We start from the raw sequence: 23130 nt of genomic DNA, 5'->3' as shown, positions 1-23130 counted from the left end.
TAATATCTTACGCTAGGGGAAAACCTCTTTTCCACGAGATATTGAAGCCAAAAAATTATCCTTATAATTTTGTATTATTGCAAAATGCGTTGCAGCAGCATGCGGCCATGGGCGAGACAGCTCGCGCGCCCATTGGCTGCTCTGCGGCAACTGCATCAGTCTACCGAGCGAGGCCTGAGGTGACGTCAGGCCAATGAGGGCACTTCGCGCCCTCTGCGTCACGTCCCGCCGAAACGGGCATGGCATAGCCCTATAAAGGAAGGCTCAGGACAGCTGATCCCTGGTTTTTCATCGCCGAAGCGAACCAGAGTGTGTTGCATGCACGGCAAGATACGCAGTACTCGTTCCCTCTTCTAGAGAGAACCGAGGTTACGTTAGTAACCGAGTACGTTCTCTTACGAGAGGTCTCTCGTACTGCGTAATATCTTACACTAGGGGACCCAGTGCAAAGCGCCGTGCGTGCTGGGATCAAACACCAATAAACCTGAGGGCGAAGCCGAGGAATTACAGTGCACAATCACCAGAGGGACTCACAGAGAGTCCTGGAAAAGGAGGGGAATCCCTCTATCCATATACAGTAGCGTCATATACGCAAAAGTCAACATGACATCACACAGACAGGGCGGAACTGGCCTGAACTGATGTAGGAAATGCGGGTCTTACGCAATACTGCCCATAGCATAAACAGTCGGCGGCGCGCAGCGCTCACGACCTCAGTGTCCTGGTTAGTGAGCACTGATTCGTCTATACCGACAGCAGCTTAGCCTGTAAGGTGGGAACCTCTAGGTTATAGAACCTTATAAATGTAGACGGCGAGGCCCAGCCTGCCGCCATACATATGTCTTGCAAGGAAATCCCGCTAGACCAAGCCCCCTGTCAGAGTGCGCTCTGACACCCAAAGGGCACTGTAAGCCCTTGGCAGTGTATGCCAGCGCTATGGCGTCAACTATCCATCTGGATAGGCTCTGTTTCGAAACAGCCAGTCCCTTGGAATGTCCGCTGAACGAAACAAACAGCTGCTCTGTCTGTCTGAAAACAGACGAGCGAGACACATAAGCTCTTAGCGCCCTAACTGGACAAGAAAGCTTGCGTCCCCTTCCTCGCCCGACACCGGTAGGGCGGACAGGGAAATGACCTGAGCCAGAAACGGCGTGTTGAGGGATTTTGGAACGTAACCATGCCTAGGTTTGAGTATGACTCTTGAGTCACTTGGCCCAAACTCTAAGCACGCCGCGCTCACTGAGAGCATGTGTAGGTCACCTACGTGCTTCACTGAAGCGAGAGCCAGCAAAAACACTGTTTTGAAAGACAAGTGTTTGAGGCTAATCGTTTGTATAGGCTCGAATGGGTCACCTTTCATGGCTTCCAGCACCGTAGAAAGGTCCCACATAGGGACTGAGGGAGGTCTGGGAGGATTCAGCCTCCTAGCTCCCCTGAGGAAGCGGATGACTAAATCGTTCCTTCCTATTGACTGACCGAGCGTTGATTTAGAAAACACTGCTCTGGCCGCCACATAGACTTTGAGCGTGGAGGGGGCTCTGCCCTTATGCAGCCACTTTTTTTGGAAGGAGAGAACCTCCGTCACCCCACAGTTGAAGGGTGAAAATCCCCGAGCTGTGCACCAGCCGGAGAATACCGACCACTTCGAGGAATAGAGCCGTCTGGTAGACGGAGCTCTAGCCTGAGTGATAGTATTTAGCACTCCCTCTGAGAGGTCAGCGGGTACCCGTTGAGCGCCCATACATGAAGGGACCACAGCTCCGGGTAAGGGTGCCAAATCGAGCACTTGGCCTGGGAGAGGAGGTCCCTCCTCAATGGCGCTGGCCATGGGGAAGTGTCTGCTAACAGCATCAGAACTGGGAACCACGGTTGGTTCTTCCAGAGCGGCGCTACGAGCAGCACTGAGCATTTTACTTCCCTGATCCGTTCTATCACCTGAAGCAGGAGAGAGACGGGGGGGAAAGCATAGAGCGGGCAGCGTGGCCACGCTTGGGCCAGCACACTCTTGCTCTTGGAAAAGAACACAGGGCAGTGAGCGTTTTCGTGAGACGCGAACAGGTCCACTTCCACTCTGCCAAATCTCTCCCACAACAGTTGGACTGTTTGCGGGTGTAGAGACCATTCGCTCGCCGGAATGTTGTTCCTGGACAGTCTGTCTGGCCCCAAATTCTGTAGCCCAGGCATGTGCACTGCTCTCAACGAGCGCAGGTTGCGCTGAGCCCATTACAGGAGGCGTTTCGCCAGCCTATATAAGTTTCGGGATCTGAGACCGCCTTGGCGATTTATGTAGGACACCACTGACATGTTGTCCGAGCGGACTAAGATGTGGTGGCCCTTTATCTGAGGACGAAAGGCGTCAGCGCGTTGTCCACTGCCAACATTTCCAGGCAGTTGATATGTTGGAGCTTTTCCCATTCTGACCACTGGCCGAAGAACGGTCTGCCCTCAAGCAGCGCTCCCCATCCCGAGGTGGAGGCGTCCGTCGACACCATTTTCACCCTCGAGGAAGTCCCCAGGCTTACACCTGAGTGGTACCAGTCGTTTGCTTTCCAGGGTCTCAGAGCTGAAAAGCAAATCTGATCGACCTTGAGACGAAGCTGACCGGATGCCCACGCTCTGCGCGGTACCCGCGCTTTCAACCAGAACTGCAGAGGGCGCATGCGGAGCAAGCCCAGCTGAAGAACTGATGATGCTGAGGCCATGAAACCGAGCATCTTTGAAACTGCCTGAGCGGGGCGGTCACGCCGCAGCGGAAAGAGCTCACTGCGCGCTGAATGTCTAGCACGCGCTGTGATGACAGCCGTGCTATTATAGACTGCAAGTCCAGAACTGTGCCCAGAACGATATCGTTTGACTGGGGTTCAGAGAGCTCTTCGCCCAATTGACTCTGAGACCTAGATTCTCGAGGTGATCGAGTAAGATGGTCCTGTGCTCCACGAGCTCTGAGCGTGATTGAGTTAGAATCAGCCAGTCGTCCAAATAGTTCAGCACTCGTATGCCTCGGAGTCTGAGGGGTGCGAGCGCTGCGTCCATGCACCTCGTAAATGTACGGGGTGCTAGGGACAAACCGAACGGTAGGACTGTGTACTGATAGGCCTGGCCCTCGAAGGCGAATTTTAAGTATCGCCTGTGACGTGACGCTATCTGTATTTGAAAATACGCGTCCTTTAGATCTATTGACATAAACCAGTCTCCTCGGTGAATCTGCGCGAGGATTTTTCTGGTCGTGAGCATTTTGAAACTGCGTTTCGCCAATGCTTTGGTCAGCTGTCTTAGATCTAGTATGGGTCTGAGACCTCCGTCTTTTTTCGGTACCAGGAAGTATCTGCTGTACAGCCCCCCTCCGCTTTTGAGCTTGAGATAAAGGCTCTATTGCCCCTTTGCTCAACAGTTTTGATATTTCAGCTCGAAGTAGGTGTACTACTTCTGAATTCACCGTGGTTTCGACACGCGCTGTGAAGCGGCGAGGGCGTTGACAAAACTGTAGCGAATAGTCTCCTTTTATAATGTCTAGCACCCACTCCGAAACCCCTGGAAGCGCTGCCCACGCATCTGCATGGTTGGCTAGGGGTTGGATGCGAAGCGCGCTCTGCTCGCTTGGCGACAGAAGCGCTTCAGTGTGCTGAGATAAAGGCGTTATGCCTGTGACATTTGAGGCGGGGAGCGCGCTGATCGCAGCGGGCAGAATGCTCGCTCTCAACCCCGCTGCGGTGCTTAACCGAATGGGGGAGGGCTGAGCGAGTCCCGTAGGACTCATAATGTCTGTGAGTAAGTGTGGACGCGGAGGAGCGGGCACATTTACTGCTTTGGACACGCTGTCTGCCTGGGCAGAGCGAGCGCGCGCAGGTTTCGTTTTTACAGATGTGCAGAACATAGTGTTTGTGGGCACTGGGCAGTGGGCACGTTTACTATGTTGGGTGCGCGATCGACCTGAGTCAATTTTGTGAGCGCGGGCCCTGTGTGAAGGGCTGTGCTTGTGCGTAGGGATGGGCACTGGACAGTGGCCATCTCTGCTCTACATTTATAGCACCATCGGCCTTGGCCGTTACAATTTTCAGAATGCCCGACCCCTCTGCGGTGATTAAACGAGCAAGGGAGGGCTGGGCGAGTCCCGTAGGACATATAATGTCTGTGAGTAAGTGTGGGCGCGGGGGAGCGGGCACATTTACTGCTTTGAGCGCACTGTCTGCCTGAGCAGAGCGAATGTGCACAGGTGTCGTTTTTACAGAAACCGTGAGACATGCAGAACATAGTGTTTGTGGGCACTGGGCAGTGGGCACGTTAACTATGTTGTGTGCGCGATCGACCCGAGTCAATTTTATGAGCGCGGGCCCTGTGTGAAGGGCTGTGCTTGTGTGTAGGGATGGGCACTAGGCAGTGGGCATCTTCTCTACACTTATAGCACCATCGGCCGTGGCTGGGACACCAGAAAATTCATTCCTATGGAATTTATCTGGGTAGCCGTAAAAACGTTTTTTGTGTGCAGGCAAGCGGGCAGCTGTTCCGGCTTGTACACTGCAGAATACACTGGAACAGTCACATTTCTTGGAACTGAACGAGCGACAGGCTTCGGTGGAAGCGGAGCGAGAAGTTGCCCTTGAAGCGGCGTTTGGGTGCAGGCGCGAGTTGTACCACATGCTCGTCGGCTGCAAAATACACATCTGCAGTCGCCTTTCAGGGAACTGACAGAGCTAGCATTTCACCGCATAATTTTTTTCTGCCAGTAGAACTGGGATTCGAACACGGGTCTCTCGCGCGAAAGCCTGAGAATCAGCCAACGGACGCTGGCGTTTGTTTGCAGGCGTGTGGGTAGCACAACAGGCTTGCTCACTGCAATATTGACATTTTCAGTCGCCTGAAAAGTGCCAGAGATGAGTGAAAAGTGGATATCGGCCCGGCCGCAGCGGGACTAAAACACTCTTGTCCTTTCGCCAGTGGCGCACGGGGACCGTAGAAACGGTGTTTGGGTGTAGGCGATGCGTGTTTTACTATGCGCTCGCTGGCTGCAAAATGCGCATCTGCAGTCGCCTTCAGGAAACTGACAGAGCGAAGCATTGGCGGCATAAATATATGCCGCTTAGACTGGGATTCGAACCCCGGTCTCCTGTGCGAAAAACCTATGATCCCGCCACTGAGCCACAAGGGCATTCTTCAGCGTTTGCTGGCAGGCGTGCGGGTTGATAACAGACTTGTTTGCTGCAATATTGATATTTCCAGTCGCCGATCAGGGAACTGAGAAATGTGAGAGAAAAGAGGCCAGTCCGGCCGAGGCGGGACTAAAAAACAGTCCTTTCTCCTTTCGCCGGTGAGTGACGTGCGCAGGGGCAGGGTAGCTTTCTTGTAACGTAAAGAAAAACTAACCCCGACCGTCCGCTTCCAGGAGGAGCAGCCTCGGAGAAGGATGTCAGGTGAGTCCTCAGAGTCACCATAGGCAATTGGCTCGCAGTGAGGGCAGTCGCCGTCAGCGAGCGCGAGAGCTGCGTGATCCTCTAGGAAAGGGGGCGTCTTGAAAAAGACACCCGGCTCTTTTAGTGCAATGAGAGTGTGTGTCGCGGCGGCGAGCACACATACATACACAAAACACAGTAGCAGAGAAAGGATATAGGCGCCGGATAGCGCAGCGGGAGCGGCAGTAGAAGGCGGCGTGGCCAGCAGCTTCAGATGATGGCTCGTCCCGCTGAAAGGCTTCTTCAGACGGCGCGGCTTCTCTCGGGATCCAACGATGCGTGAGCTTCGCTGAAGAGATGAAAAATCAGGGATCAGCTGTCCCGAGCCTTCCTATATAGGGCTAACGCCCGTTTCGGCGGGACGTGACGCAGAGGGCACAAAGCACCCTCATTGGCCTGACATCACCTCAGGCCTCGCTCGGTAGGCTGATGCAGTTGCCGCAGAGCAGCCAATGGGCTCGCAAACTGTCTCTCCCATGGCCGCATGCTGCTGTAACGCGTTTTGCAATAATACAAAATTATAAGGATAATTTTTTGGATTCAATATCTCGTGGAAAAGAGGTTTTCACCTAGCGTAAGATATTACGCAGAACGAGAGACCTCTCGTAAGAGAACTGATTTACAGTGTATTTTTTCTTAATCATGAAAATATGTAAATTTATATCATTTATCATTTGTATAATCTAATTACATACTACATTAAATTACCAAAACTATTTTTTTTAATTAAACATTTTCCTATGTGTTTTCAGTTAGCCTTTAGTTTGCAAGCTAACAGTTTAGCTACTATCTTAGCACAGCATTAACAAGTTAAGAAAGACGTGTTGTCCAAAATCACATGTACATTTGGTTTGAAACTTGCTTTGTGACTGTTAAGTATGAATGTGTTTAGCATGATATTCAGATGTACTACACCAGCCATGTTGTCACCGTCATGTGATCTACAGCATCAGTTGTGTTGCTTCACTGCCATTAATTTATCCTATCCCGTGGCCTCATGGATAGTAATTCATTGGATGTGCACTTCAGAATCTCGCCAGAAGTAGTCAGTCATCCAGGTACTTTTCACCTACGGTTTATGAATACTGAAATTATTTAAGTTCATTAGATAACCACATTTTTCTTTAGAAATGTGCTACAACACTCTGAATGTGCGGCTAAAGGATCAGTCATTAACCAATGATGCCATGAACATTTTCAGGTTCAGATAGTAGATGAATATCTTGTTGGTTATATCACGATACCATGAGCAGCCAAATCTCAGTGTCTATGATCTATCCAGTTTGTTTTGGAAATCTAATGGGGAAATTCATAGTATGCTCTCTTTTGGTACAGACAATGATGGATTAGCTTTAAAGGTGCACAGATTAAAGCTAAAAACAGATCATATGGTCTGGTTGACAAAGACATCTTTGACTTCATCAACTTCTCAACAATGCCTTTAAAAATACCGTCATATCTCATCACAGCCATGAACACTTATCTTTAAGATGTAAGGTCTTATAATCATAAACAACTGACCTTCTGCACGGCCTTCATCTTATTCACTATTACTATTATAAATCGATCATACAATGTAACTCCTGCATATCACTGTTTATGGTCTGTTAAAGGCATCTCTTGACAGATTTTTTACATAATCAAAAACAGCAAGATTACACTGACCAATGAGCTGGTGTTTCTCAGAAACGACACTAATATTTAGGCATTTTAATGAATGCTTATGTAATCAGATGCTATTTAACTCCATAATACACGTCTTCCATAAACATCTCCACCCCAGAATACCATTTAAAACGTGTTGTGCAATCATAATGTAAAAGTATTTTTTCTTTACATGTATGTATGTATATGGACAGTATATATTTTAGGAACACTTAATACTAATGCAATTAATGTCTAATAAAGTGTAATAATGTCTAAAAAACAAATACTGAGCATCAATAAGTCTTTTAAGGTGTCAGATAATTTTACCGTTTTATGACAAACCAAAGTTAGCTCAGGGTGTAAAAGGCTTGTCATAAAAAGGTAAAATTATCTGACACTCTATTGACCTTGACGCACAGTCACGAGGCTCCACCAGAGGTCTTCTCTATGATTTAATTTCCTGTTTTTTTTCTGCATGTTGGTTGAACCACATGACTTTTCAGCAAGTTTATTATGGGATTATTTTTGTGCCTTTAAAATTGAACTTTTCAAGAAATGAATGAAAATATAAATTGAAACTTAATAAAATGTCTTTGAAACCGGAAAAAAATTAATCGTAGGCAAAAGTTTTTAATACACTGCATGTTTTACTAACTGTTTTCTCTTTTTTTCTTTCGCTGATCTGTACAAATGCGCCTCCAGAGTTTTCATTTACTCTTCTGAAGTTTTCATTAAAATAACGAAATAATTTTTTAACTAATTAAAATGATCAAACTTAATTCAAACTTTTCTGGTCCAAACTTTCTCAAGCCAACTTAAAGTTTGTCTTGACGGACCTTTTAATCTAGTTATTATTGTAATGTATAAAATAGATTTAAAAAGCCAGCATTTCAGTGGGCTGTCCTTAAAGGTGCTGAACTTACACACAGCCTTAGAGATGACTACTGAATCTAATCATCTAAAGACAATAGAGGCAATTACCCCCAACTGGGATAATGGTACCCCCCAAATTACATAACCAACACATGGTCACGAGAACTAAGACTAGGTAAACATTTACACATAGTTCAACTCTTAGTAGAAAGATCAAAGACTAACAAAACCCCTTTAAAGGGAACTGTTAAATCTAATCAGTAAATGGATGCCCTCATGTTCACCTTGAATGACCAATACAGTATAGTTCACCTTAGTTTTTTATGTGATGTTATGTAGGGAAATAGGATAAGCAGATCTAAAACATATTTGAAATAGATTCTTAAAATTTGTTATTCTTCACTGCTCATGAAACAATTAAACATTATGCCAAAAAGTGATTGAGAAATATTTTAAGTGCCCCTATTATGATGTTTTAAAGGTTCCTAATTTTGTTTTGGAGGTCTCCTACAACAGGTTTACATGCATCAAAGGTCAAAAGACACTTTAATTTTATCATAATATACACCACATTTTTCATGATTCTCAAACAACTCGCTGGAGTATTCAGTCTCTATAAATCCCTCCTTTCCGTGAGCTACTCTACTCTGATTGGCCAGAGGGCCCAGTCTGTTGTGATTGGTCGACCGCTTACAGCACGTGTCGGAAAGGAAACAGCCATTACCATAACCGAACTTCATCTCCGGAGGCTTCCTAAATCCTCAGCGATTGTACGCACTGACAAGACTGTAATGATGGTGTCAATTTTACCATATTTAATCTGAGCGTGAGTCCGATGATGAAACATTGGAAGATCTAGTTATTCAGCCCGAACCTCCATCGCAAGGATGACTTCAGCAGGACGTTTCTCAGTGATGCGCTAAGTAGAATTGAGGTACATTATGAGATGTTGCAACTGTTTCCATCAACAAACCGATGTTTATATTTCTAATTTATTGAAGTGCACGTGTAGGAACTGTATCATTAACTGTATCAATAACAGCGCATACGTTAGCCGAGCACTAACGTGAATGACTAATGTAATATTAAAGTTTGTAAAAACAATCTTGCTCCATCCTTTATTTTTACTAAAAGTAGTAAGAACAACAGACAATCTGCATTAATGGACACAGTTTCAGGTAATAGTGGGCCCACAGTTGATTTGCGGAAGCATTTCAGTAGGACGTGAGTTAGCCGGAGAACTACACAATATAAAACACAAAACTACGTATTTTGAACACCTGGTAGAAAATATATACATCAATAATGATTCATATTTACAGGTTGTGATTCTGACACATTATGCAAATGTGTTACTGTGTTACGTATGCAGGTCACAAAAGTGAGACTGGAATTCCTGCTGACGATATCTTCTACACGTGTGGAATTGTTTTGAAATCGTCAGATGTTTGCCATTAAGCCAGAGTCTGATCCTGAATCAGAAAACCTACACCACAACATAGTTAAATATATTTTCATGATTTATCACAACTTTTTTTCTTTTGTCAAATCAACTTAGATGACTAATGTGTTTCAGACAACATATTATTTTGAGTTTCTGTTGATTAAAACAATCTCCATTTTTTTTAAACAAATATTTAATTTTAATTTCAATAAACTCAATTTTAAGGCAAAGTTTTAAGTTAAGTTAGTTTAGGTGCTAAAAACAATGTATATAAATGAAAAATTACAGAAAAATATTGTATTGTAGTCCCTGCCATCAAATAAAGTACAGTAAGCAGCTATAAGGAAGAAAAGGGTTTTTGTTGAGGATATTATAAGAAAGTATTGAGTGTTTCAAGAGGAAATTTGTAACCTCTCACAATCTGATTAATCACATTTAGCTTGATGTTACTGATAAGGTAACATTTCTGTCCACAGAATACAGGTCTAATATCCTTAACAGAGTTAGATGATACAGATGTGATCTTTAAGCAAAGAAACCATGGAAAAAGACACAGACAGCAAGGAGGATAATAGCGTTAGCGTTGACCACGTTTCTCCACAGAGGTTTTTCAGTGGTGTCGGTGAGCTTCAACTTCATCGCCGCCTCCTGTTCTTTAGTCAGTTTAGGGGCATTGCCTTGATCAAAGCCGCAGAACCAGTTGTAGGCCTTCTTACAACAGCCGGGTTCCTCACGCACCTCTGCAGGGTCAAGAGATGAACGGAAACGGTTGTTATTGGTTATTAAAAGTTAATATGTTATTATTATATATTGTGCAATGTGATTTACTCAAATAAGACGTGTCTGGATCAACATCCTTTGTTTTTCCTAGAACAAACTAGTCAAGTCAAGTCAAGTTTATTTATATAGCGCTTATCACAATACAGATTGTATCAAAGCAGCTTCACAGTATTAAATTAAAATAATACATCAATGTTTGTTTCTAGTGGAAAACCTCCACGTTTGGTAATGCTGATCAATAGTATTGTTGATTGATTAATTAAATTAAATATCCCCAAATATCCCCAACTGAGCAACAGGCAACAGTGGCAAGGAACCGAAAAAACTCCATCAGGTGACCTAATGGAGAAAAGAAAAAAAAAACTTGGGAGAACCCGGGCTCAGTCGGGGGCCAGTTCTCCTCTGGCGTTTATGAACTAGAGGTCGGATTTAACTGTAAGATTAAAAGTATTACATGAATGCCTGGTTGAAGAGATGCGTCTTTAATCTAGTTTTAAACTGGGAGAGCGAGTCTGAGCAACAAACAGTATCAGGAAGGCTATTCCAGAGTTTTGGAGCTAAATGTGAAAATGCTCTCCCTCCTCTGGTGGACCTAGATATCCTAGGTATGACCAAAAGCCTCGAATTTAGTGATCTTAAAGAGCGCGATGGATTATAGGGCGATAGAAGATCCGTTAAATAGACTGGAGCTAAGCCGTTTAGGGCTTTATAAGTCAGTAGCAATACCTTGTAATTAATACAGAACTTTATAGGTAACCAATGTAGTGATGATAAAATTGGTGTTATATGATCATATTTTCTTGATCTAGTAAGAACTCTAGCTGCAACATTTTGGACTAACTGTAGCTTGTTTATTGAGGATGCAGGACAACCAGCTAATAAAGCATTACAGTAATCTTAGGTCATGAATGCATGAACTAACTTGTCTGCATCAGAAACTGATAGCATGTTATGTAGCTTAGCAATGTTTCTAAGGTGGAAAAAGGCTGTTCTTGTAACATATGAAATATGATTTTCAAAAGACAGGTTGCAGTCTAGTATAACACCCAGGTCTTTTACTGTAGAGCAGTGGTTCTCAAACTTTTTACACCAAGTACCACCATAATGACCAATATGAAAATACAGTAGCGTAGTAGGCCTAACTATTCAGCTACAGTTATGCACAGCTCAAAAATGAGGCAGCTTCACTTCAGCCACTTTAAACATTGTAAAAACACAGTTTGAACATTAACTATGCACTGTGCTGCTTACATACAGGTTAATAAAAAAACTTAATGATTCAGTTCAAATGTATTGCACCTAAAAGTGAAATAAAAACTGTAGCCTACTGTCCTTAAAATATTAATAATAATAAAAAAAAACAGGCTGTGTATTCATATTTAACCCTTTTAAATGTAAATGTAAAATATTTTGGCTGACCCCTGTGAGTTTTTCAAGGCGATCATTATATAGATCTGATCACTTTACTGTTTCCATGGTGACGCTCCAGGGACCAGCCAAGACTGATCACACAATAATAGACAGTAAAAGATCACACCGGTTTGATCTTACGTGCGAAATTCAGTGATTCCTCACTGCGTACCACTAGACGGAGCCTGGGTACCACACTCTGAGAACCAGTGCTGTAGAGGATAAAGTAACAGGACATCCTACCATGTTAAAGATGTAGTGTGAGAGGTTTTGTGGGCGGTTTTTTGAACTACAATCTAGTCAATTAATCATGGACATAAACTAGTCTCAGCATCAGACGGCCCACCCACAGACACCCACAGTCCGTTTACTGAACCACGTGATGCACGCTGCACACAAAAACGGTGAGTGTTACCTCTGCTACCTAATGATTATGAATTTGGTGGCTTGTGCAGACGTACCTTCTGTTTCCATAGAGTTGGAATCCTGTTCATCAGTCCAGTCATCTAACTCAAGATCTATCCTCTCCTCAGTGCTGTTCCTCAAGCTCCAGCAGAGCCTGTACAGCTGCACAACAAAAAGCGGCCACAGAATGAGGGGCCGTGACAGAGAAGTTGCTTTTTTATAGATACAAAATAGTTATACACTTGCTCCATAGATTTCCACAGCAAATGCATAACTGTCATAGCATCTATCTATCTATCTATCTATCTATCTATCTATCTATCTATCTATCTATCTATCTATCTATCTATCTATCTATCTATCTATCTATCTATCTATCTATCTGTTGATCAACTTAATGCATCCTTAAAAGTAATGATTTATATATATATATAAAAAAAACTTTTCAACCACAAATTTTGAATTGTAGTATAATGTTATACGTATATTATGTGTATTTCAAGTGAAATAAGAATATTTAATATTTGTTAAAAAAAAATAATAAAAAATATTCGCTTTGGTACCATTTTCACAAGGTGTACATTTTCAAAACACTTTGTACAAAACTTCAAATGGATCACACTTGTAACACAGCTGGTCATACTTTCAAAACCTGATCCCATGCTTTCATTACAGTTATACACATTTCAGTCCACATAATCATTGTTTCAAACACAAGATTATTGTAATATGTAATATGAACATTTGGTTTAATCACCGAAACACAACAGTATGATTTTTCAATTTAGTAACAATCAGGGCTGCGTTCTCCGAAACTACCTTAACGCTTTGTTAAAAAAATCATGGACATAATGGACATAATGGACACCTTAAGAAGTACCTTTTCGTTAATACGTGGTTTCCAAAACCTTCTTAGTTACTTCTGTAAGTCATACGTTCGTAACACTGTTGCAGGTCTATATGAATATAATTCAGAAGTTTGAATACACCCAGACAGTGTTCAGTTAGGCTAATTCAATTGTTTTCATGCAAAGAATAAAATTGTCATTACAATGATTGTTGTTAGAATTTTAATTATATTATTATATAATACAATTTTATAAATTGATTTTAATTAAAGAGCGCTTTTAAAGGCCAGTGAAAGCATAGGCTACTGTTAAGTCCTATTCGGACGCTAATATTGTTTCTCATGGGCTCGTACGGTATTTTAAACATTTACAGGGGTAAGTCGGTTATTTTAGTGCCGTCCGAATCCATATCAGTGTTTTTTCTCACCCAACCTGTGTAAAAATCCCTGTCCAAATTAGTACCTACTGTTTTTTGACAAACAGGTCGTGTGGTAATTTAATTGCCATCTGAATCCAGTTTACAAAAAGAGATTCAAAATCCACTGTTCAAATCCTTTTTGATCACTGCCGAGCATCGTACGTGACGTACACTTTTATTTACTGAAATGCTGGAAAGTATTTACAAGAACAATATTTCATCGCAGCTCCACCGCAGCGAACAAAAATGGGAAAGAGAAGAAAGCACATAAAAAATTAAAATGGTTATTATGGCAGCAATATATGATAGCCTATAATTTTAAAATATGTAGGCAAGTATAGGCTAGTATAGTTTGGATTATTTTTTAAAATATCCCATGAGCCCTAATAAATGCAATTTAAACTATTTCTGAAGTGATTATTTTATAAAGAACACCACTTTCTAGCTTAACGCAGTGAAACAGCCCCTGCACGAGAGAATAATTGATTCTCGAGCCATCGATTTCAAACAATTCAGCACCATCGCCACGGACAGCGCCGGGTAACGTCACACGTAAGAAGGTATATCTTAAGCAGCTTCCTAAGGTATGGTTTGGGGAACACACCTACAAATCGTATACCTTCAGTTAAGTTATACCTTAAGAGTCTTCATAGCGCGCTAAGAGACAACGTTATCAGAGAACGCACCCCAGTTCATTCAAAAGCAAACAATGCAAAAAACATGTTTCGAATCACCCTTGTTGCTAAAATAATTACAGTAATACAGGCTACATTTGCCACATTAGAAAATACACTTACATTACCTAAGTTATGTAATTGAATCCATAATAGTAATGTAATAGTATCTAAGGTGTGATGAAGTTATGAAACTGCCATGAGTTTTTGTGCTAGAACAGAGTTTGCTGGCAATGCAGTAAATGTTCTCACTGTAAACCATATGACTGAATCTATACTGTAGTTGACCTTTACAGATGAAGGGTGGGTGAGTTACAGTAATGTGGCAGTCTCTACCATGGTAATCTGTTTACAGTATCACATGGCATACATACTGTAATGAAGAATACTGTGTTTGATGCCATCTGTCTTCTTTCTACTGATGCATCTCTGATCAGTCAGATGTTATACATTCCTTATACGTTTCCTCTCCCCTATACTCTATCCTGCTATAAAGTTGCAAATTTCTCTGTCTCTCTCTCTCGTTCACACACACACACACACACACACACACACACACACACACACACACACACACACACACACACACACACTTAGAGCAGAGTGTCAATGGAACGAGGAGGCACAGTGGGACATGTTCCTGCATGGGTTGGCTGACAGCGTCCAGAGAGAGATCTACGCCCTGGATCTTCTGACATCCCTAAATGGACTGATTGAGTTGGCTCTGAGAGTAGATGCACGACTGTCCCGAGTCGAGCGACGGGCCCTGCCCAGCCACACCTCCTGGGAGGAGCTGAGGGTCCACGATTCAGCGGCGGGAACGCGGTCAGCCCCGTCTACGATCACGAGCCCATTTAGGTAGGGCGAGCTCAGCTTTCCCGGGAGGAGAAGGAAAGGCGGAGATCCCAGGGACTTTGCCTCTACTGCGGTGGAGCAGGCCATTATGCTTACAAATGTCCGGTAAAAGGCCAAGCCCGATAGTAAGTATGAGGCAACTATCGGGTGGGATCTCCGCCGAGAAGACCTCATCCACATCTACGCTCCTCCCGGTAAGACTGAGATGGTCAACCAACATCCACGACTGTCAGGCACTTCTGGACCCCGGGGCTGAAGGTAATTTCATGGACCACACACTTCAGATTCCCCTCAAGCCCCTCATACACAAGATTGCTGTACACGCCCGCAACGGTCAAGAACTTCCTACCATTTCACTCACCACTGGAGATATCACCCTCATCACGTCAGGCAACCACTCCAAGATCATCTCCTTTTATATACTGGACTCTCCTCTTGCACCCATAGTTCTCGGGCACCCCTGGCTCATCCGTCACAACCCTAGTGTGGACTGGCATCTGAGGGGAAGAAAGACGGATCTTTTTTGTGGGGAAGAAAGACGGATCTCTGCGACCTTATATTGATTACTGGGGGCTGAACAGCATCACGGTAAAGAATACTTATCCTTTGCCACTGATGTCTTCAGCTTTCGAGAGGTTGCAGGGAGCGTCGATCTTCACGAAATTGGATTTACGTAATGCTTATCATTTGGTCCGCATTAGGAAGGGGGATGAATGGAAGACCGCTTTTAACACCCCCAGGGGGCACTTTGAATATTTGGTCATGCCTTTCGAGTTGTCCAACTCCCCAGCGGTCTTCCGGGCACTCGTCAACGTGGATGTCAATGTCTACCTGGATGACATATTGATTTTTTCATCTTCTATCCAGGAACACATGGAACGCACGTTCGACGAGTGCTTCAGAGGCTGCTAGAGAATGGGTTTTTTCTCAAGGCGGAGAAATGCGCTTTTCATGCACAGTCTGTTCCTTTCCTGGGGTACACAGCCAAGGCTGTGTTTGTCAAACTGAAAGGTTGCTTTGTTTTAGCCCCCATCTTAATTGCCCCTGATCCGTCACATCAGTTCGTGGTGGAGGTCGATGCATCAGAGGTGGGGGTAGGTGCAGTGCTATCCCAACGTTCTCCCACAGACGACAAGATGCACCCTTGCGCGTTTTTATCCCATCGTTTATCCCCTGCCGAACGTAATTATGACATTGGTAACAGAGAGTTGTTGGCAGTCAAGTTAGCATTGGAGGAATGGCCCCACTGGTTAGAAGGCTCGGGGGTACCTTTTATCGTCTGGACTGATCACAAGAACTGGAATACATTAGAACCGCTAAAAGATTGAACTCCAGGCAGGCTCGGTGGGCACTTTTTTTCGGTCGTTTTGATTTTACTCTCTTGTACCTCCCTGGTTCCAAAAACATCAAACGCGATTCTTTATCACGCATTTTTGACCGTTCCGAACGCCCGTTTACTCCCGAGTGCATTTTACCCGAGACCCTATTTGTCTCCACACTCACATGGGAGGTCGAATCGAAGGGCAAGACGGCCTTAAAAGGGGTAACGCCTCCGCCCGGTTGCCCACCGAATCGGTCATTTGTGCCGGAGGGATTACGGTCTGACATCATTTAGTGGGGGCATTGTTCCAATGTGGCTTGTCATCCAGGAGTTAATCGCACTAAATTTTTGGTCAAGCAACGATTCTGGTGGCCACTTATGGCTCGCGACATTCACAGTTTTGTTTTGGCTTGCTCGGTTTGTGCCACTGGTAAGACTTCCAATCGACCCCCAGATGGGCTACTTCAACCGCTGCCGGTCCATTCGAGACACTGGTCCCATATAGCGCTAGATTTTATTACCGCCCTCCCGTCCTCTCAGGGCAACACGGTAGTTGACCGTGGTGGACCGGTTCTCGAAGGCGGCCCACTTCATTCCCTTGCCCAAATTACCCTCAGCCAAGGAAACAGCGTTGACCGTCATAGATCACGCCTTTCGCTTACATGGCCTCCCGACAGACGTGGTTTCCGACAGGGGACCCCAGTTTGTGTCAAAATTTTGGCGAGAATTTTGTAGATTGCTGGGAGCGACTGTCAGTCTGTCCTCAGGGTAGAGGTCTTCGCGGTTCCAAAAATTCGTGCCCGAACCCGAAAGAGACCCGTAATGTGCTAAACCGAACTGACCCGGACCCGTCTATTATTTCAAAAGCTGGACCCGGACCCGTGCAGATCCGAGAAATGTCTAACCGGACCCGACCTGGACCCGTCTATTATTTGAAAGCTGGACCCGAAACTGCCGGGAAGACACAGACCCGACTGGACCCGATTGTCACATATTCCACCTTAAACTGCTATTATAAGTCAATAAACCTGTTGCGAAAAATACAACTTTTTGTCATACCTAATTTAAAGAGCCGTGGTAGCGTAGTAGTCTCCTCTCCCTTCCTTGTAACGTTAACGTTACCTGACTGACTGTGATCATGCATTACAATCCTCCGACAAGAAAGTTATTCATGTTATTCCTCTAGTTATTCCAAGTCCAAGCTTAATCCACTCATTATTTCAGCTTCAAAAGTCCACTTGATGTCACGGTGACGGATGACAAATGCAACTTTGCACATGTAACATACATTCTGACTCGAGTTAACTCGCATAATACCTTTGACTGTTTGCCCTTTTTAACTGACGTTATAATAACGATTGCTCGTTCAGTGCCATGGCCGCTGACGTTATTTATTTGCTATCATCTCCGTGCTCTCTGCTCTGCATCGAGTCTGAATCTGACCACTAAAACTTTAAGATTAAATAAGACGGTTAATTTATAATGTAAAATCTAAAGCGCGGTTTGGCGGTCCCTCACTGAAACTCTGCTGGTTGCCATAGAAACATGACACGCACTTGAGACTGCACATGCACGCTAGCTGGATCAACCTAAAATATGCTTTTTAACACAATTTATTTTGAGTGTCCTAATTTTACAAGTTGCAAGTTACAAAAAAACGCAAGCAGTGTCTAATCACGGCCGGGTTTTCTCCGAGTCTGATCTAATGACTCCGATCGCACGGGTATTACACACAATGTTAAACAGACCCGGGACCCAAAGTAATCAATTCGGACCCGCCCCCCAGACCCGGCTGATAATTTAAAATATAGACCCGAACCCGTACGGGTCCCGGGTCAGGTCCCGGGTCGACGGGTCTCGGGTTCACTGTGAAGACCTCTACCTCAGGGTTTCATCCCCAGAGCAATGGTCAAACCGAGAGAGCCAACCAAGATTTGGAAAGGGTGTTGCGATGTTTGGTCTCCAAGAATCTTTCCTCATGGAGCCAACAAATGTCAATGGTGGAGTACGCCCACAATACGCTACCAGTGTCATCTACGGGCCTATCTCCGTTCGAGTGTAGTTTAGGGTACCATCCACCAATTTTTCCCAGTCTGGAATGCGAAGTCACAGGCCCGTGAGACTCTACTCCAAGTGGGGGGCGCGCACCAAAGCCAAAGCCGGTCAAAAAGTGTGGCTTTCTACCAAGAACATACCTCTCCGCTCCGTTTCTAATAAGCTTGCTCCCAAATTCATTGGCCCGTTAACTGTCACCAAGATCATTAGTCCGGTGACAGTCCGCCTCAATCTTCCTCCAGCGTACAGGAGAATTCATCCCATCTTTCATGTAGCAAAAATAAAGCCTGTGTTTCGTTCTCATATTAATCCGCATGCCCCGGTCCCCCCCCCCCCCCCCCCCCCCCCCCCCCCCCCCCCCCCCCCGCCCCCCCCCGCCGCCCCCCGCCGCAACTCGTAGATGGGGAACCTACATATTCGGTTAATCGTATTCTGGACTCAAGACGGAGGGGACACGGATTTCAGTACTTGGTGGACTTGGGAGGGTTACGGTCCGGAGGAGAGAAGTTGGGTACCTGCTAGAGACATCCTGGATCATTCCCTTATCGATGATTACAATCGACAGGTAAGGGAGTCTGGGGACGCCAGGAGGCGTTCCTAGGAGGGGTGGTACTGTCACGGTTCATGAATACATTTTTTCCTTCTTGTCTTGTGTTATGTTGTTATGTGTGTGTGGGTGTGTGTGTGAGTGGGCGTAACCAGCCATCATTGTCTGATCAACGGTTCAGCTGTTCTCACTCACGGCGCCAGCTGCAGCTAATCCACTCACCTTTAAATACTCACCATATTCTCATCTCCTTTGTCAGATCGTTGTTCGAGGTCCTCCGTGCTGCATGTCTGTTTCCGTTCCTGTTCGGCGTTTTCCAGTCTCGTGCTTCATTGTTCCTGTTCAGTGTTTCTCTGTGGATTACATCTTCGTCTGTATCTGTCACCGTCATTCACCAGCGCACTCAACTCACCGTCTCATCTGTCCCGTGTTGACCATTCGAAGACCCTGCGCCACCTGCTGTCATCCGGATCTGGATTATTATTATTATCTGTCTCAATAAAGAGTTTACTTGTATTTGCTTCCTGTCTTCCATCATGACACCTTACTTGTGAAAATAGTACTAAAGCGTATAAAAAAAACTGTAAATGGAAAAAATGGTGGTGCAGAAGCATGATTGAGAACACTCTATAATACTAAAGAGTATCAGAAAAACTTACATGTTTGTCGTCGATGGGTTTGGTCATGAGGGAGATGCCCAGTATCAATATACAGGACAGGGTGAAGAGGATCAGTCCAAAATAGAGGTAGTGCACACCACAGATGATCGTGGGACAGTTACTGGGGTTCATGCAGCTGCCCGTGCCATAGGCAAACTCGGGTATCATACGTGCCAGACCCACCAACAGACCAATACACAACCCGTAGAAAGCGCCCTGGAATACCAACACCATGTGTCAATAGATACAAAATTTACAGCAAGACTTGAGAGAAAAAACATGAACAATATTATTAATATCAAGCTGAATTTAACAAGCAACATGGATATAAACCAAAATATATAAATGGATACAAAGCAAAATATATAAAACTGTGAAATGTGAAGGACTGACTCACTGCTTCATTTACTCTCTTGCAGAAAATGGCGAGGCAGAAGACAGCGGCGATGGGCGGTGCCAGATAGCTGGTGACGGACTGCATGTAATCGTAGAGCTGGCCGCTCTGAGCTGACTGAACTATGGGGATCCACGCGATACTCACAGCAATCAGAATTAGCATGAACAACCTGTACGCATGAACACAGGCATCTCAGAGCCTTTTCACATCCTTTTCTGCTCACAAGGTCAGAAAATCAATATGCAACACATACAAACAGACACGAGAAAGCACCTCCCAGCAATCATGAGCTCCTTCTCTTTGGCTTTGGGACGGATCTTGGTGTAGATGTCCATGGTGAAGAGTGTGCTAGCGCTGTTAAAGATGGAAGTGAGTGAACTCATCAGAGAGGCCAGCATGACAGACAACATCAAGCCTCTGAGACCTTCAGAAACACACACAGCAGTTTAGACTCATAACACCAGACAGATCCTTCAAAGCATGTAAATAGACAGATCATCTAGGTTACTAATGTAACGTTACGTCAGACTGACGTCATGGGGTCTCACCTGGGAGCCCAATCACCTCCAAGTGGTAAAAGAACAAGCCAATGAACATTGGCCAGTGAGATTTGGATGATGAGTCACACCCACCCGGACATACGGGTATAAATAAGACCGGCATTACTCACTTCATTTATGTTTTGCTGAGGAGCCGAGACAGCATTCAGCGGTGGTTTAGGGCTGTGGCAGGGGGGGACGTAGCGTCTCCTAGGTTTACATTAGCAACCTAGAAATTCCCATTTAGTCAGTGACATTCGACATTACATCCCTATGGAAAGTGCCACAGCCACTGAACCGTGTTACGATTGTTGGAGATGCAGATGATGGCAAGCTAAGGCGTGCCCTTTTGGCAACTGCTCTCACAATTTCGTAACCTACCTAGCACCCCATGTAAGCCTGAGAAAGCAGTCTTACCAAAGGAGATGGAAGGGACAGGATCTTATTCTGGGGACGGTCGAAGCTGCTGTTCCTACCCCAGGGAAGAGTGCCTTGGAACTCAATTCCCAATGTTTCTCAGCCATGACCATAATGCTGGGGAAGTGTTCCCAGTCCCAACGGAGGGGAACGCTATGGAGACCACACACATAAACACGCAACGCGCGAACTGGACACAGCAGCGTGAGGGTTGGGTCTCCTACTACCTGTCCCGAAAGGGAGTGGTGGGAACTTTGGGCATGTATCCGGGCCGGGGTCTCAGGAAAGTGTGAGATAAGGCCAGCCTGAACTCTAGGCACGATTCGCTGACCGAAGAGGCCTTCAGGTCCCCCACCCTCCTGAAGGAAGCAAGCGCTGTCTTTAAAGACAGGATTTTAAGCTCAACTGAATCATGGCACATGGCATGCTAGAGGAGTGCGAGGTTCGTGGGGACGGACTCGACAAAGAAGCTCCCACTGTAACCGTCAGATCCCCCTAACCAGTGCTAACCAGACCCGCGGCTCTACTACGAGAAGTGGCGGGGGGCTGGTTAGCAGCAGAGGGGACTCGTGCGTCCGTATTGAAGAAGGGGAGCCGCGACCGCAATGCCAACATGGACATACTCTGGTAGTGAGCGTTTGTGGCCATCAGATGAAGTCAGGAACGACCACATCCAGAAACACACGGACGGAAACACATCTTGAAAAAGACGCTGACCACCCGTGCTTGCTCTTTTAGGAGCTGTTAGGAATGTTGCACTGTGTGCACAGCAAGCTGGATGCATACACCGCTGGAATGCCCCGTCACACGGCAAAGAGATCCCACGATAAGCGAAGATCCCACAATGAGCTTGCAAGCTGCAAGTTTTCACAGTGTTCTCCTGATAGCAATTAAAATTGCTGTTATTTGCTCGTCAAAAATGTACTCTCTTTTCAGTAGAGGTGAATTGGAAGAACGAACGCTGTGCAACCGCTCGGCTCCAAAGCAAAATATAAATGAAGTGAGTAATGCCGGTCCTATTTATACCCATATGTCCGGGTGGGTGTGACTCAGCATGCAAATCTCACTGGCCAATGTTCATTGGTTCTTTCTGTTACCACTTGGAGATGATTGGGCTCCCAGGCAAGACCCCATGACATCAGTCCGATGTAACATCAAACGTGACTGGCTGAATGGGAACTAGAAATATAAGGATATTACCATTTGGCATCAGGTCCACCACTAGTTTCGGATAAGCAATATTACTACAGCCCACACTGGTTCCACAGTATAAGTCACACTCTTTTGGATCCACACATGCAATCTCATCTGACACAAACAAGAGAATATACATAAATATTGGTTTCTCTAATAGTCTTCGTCTGTTCACTGACCTTCTGATGCACATTGCATACAAAAACGTCACAAAAATGCTTTTGACTGTGATTGCATTACTTTTGGACTGACAGAATTTCTTATCACAAAGTCCACATATCATTTCCACAAATCAAACTGTTGTGGAATCATGAATTCAGATTTACTCCCCTGAAATGTCACACATGCTATTTGTATAAATGTTTTTATTAATTAATTTATAGGCTTTTATTGTCAATTTTCATTGTAATTTTAGTTTTAGCTTTAGACATTATGCTATGTTTGTCAGATATGCAGAACTGATTTTTAATTATTATTTCATGTCTGCTTTTCAAAAGTTTATAAAAATTATAATTTTATTAGAAGGATAAATACATACTATGCATTATTATTAAGGTATTTAATATTAATAATATATTAAAGAACCAATTAAAGCATGCATATTATTTTGTATTATTTATATTGTAACAGAATTTATTAATATTTTGAATGACATTTTACTGACCTTTTTTTAAATTTTGTATTAAAGGGGTGGTTCGGGATTTTTGACATCGGACCTCATTTTTAAGTTAGCCTGGTTGTTATTCATCAGTGGAGACATTTTTTTTTTTAAATGATCCAGTCCTTATATTTGGATAGTTAGCCGATGCTAGGCTAGCGCGAGTCAAGGGTAGATGTTAGCCAGCCATTAAAAACCGTTTTACCCACTCCACAGTGCACCAAACACAAATCAATTATAACACTAGACTATCGATGCAAATGAACGTTGAGAGAATAATGTTAGAAATCAAACTTACCTTTCATCTCAATGATCCCAAAGGAAGTAGTTTCTCAGCAGCTGTGGAATTTTACTTTGCTCCAGTTAGTAATTCGGCAAAAAGTAAACACAGAAAAGAAGCGCACTACAGTGTGTGCAGTACATGTGTGTACCGGCTCACTCGGTTGCCTAGGTAATCAATATAACTCAGCTGCTGCTGTAGACAAGGCTTATGATTACAGGGAACAAATTATAACTAATGCAATGTGATGAAAGGTAAGTTT

At 44.5% G+C, this 23130-nt stretch overlaps 1 protein-coding gene across 1 annotated transcript in view; it reads right to left on the bottom strand.

Moving 5' to 3' along the window:
• Window positions 1-9936: 9936 nt before the first annotated feature.
• LOC308683574 (sodium/glucose cotransporter 1-like) overlaps window positions 9937-23130 on the bottom strand; it is a gene marked incomplete at its 3' end in the record, with an annotated part of 62981 nt that continues 49787 nt past the window's right edge. The window contains exons 9-14 of the mRNA XM_081354071.1: window positions 21937-22044; window positions 20054-20204; window positions 19781-19949; window positions 19384-19599; window positions 12063-12168; window positions 9937-10151 (exon numbers count right to left, since the gene is read on the bottom strand). Of these exons, the coding sequence (XP_081210197.1) occupies window positions 9937-10151; window positions 12063-12168; window positions 19384-19599; window positions 19781-19949; window positions 20054-20204; window positions 21937-22044 (965 nt within the window). The remainder of the gene's footprint in view (window positions 10152-12062; window positions 12169-19383; window positions 19600-19780; window positions 19950-20053; window positions 20205-21936; window positions 22045-23130) is intronic.

This window comes from Scardinius erythrophthalmus (assembly GCF_964197995.2).
Source record: "Scardinius erythrophthalmus genome assembly, chromosome: 23".
Lineage (NCBI taxonomy): Eukaryota > Metazoa > Chordata > Actinopteri > Cypriniformes > Leuciscidae > Scardinius > Scardinius erythrophthalmus.
The sequence above is the reverse complement of the archived record's forward strand: the minus strand, read 5'-3'. Positions and strand labels throughout refer to the sequence as shown.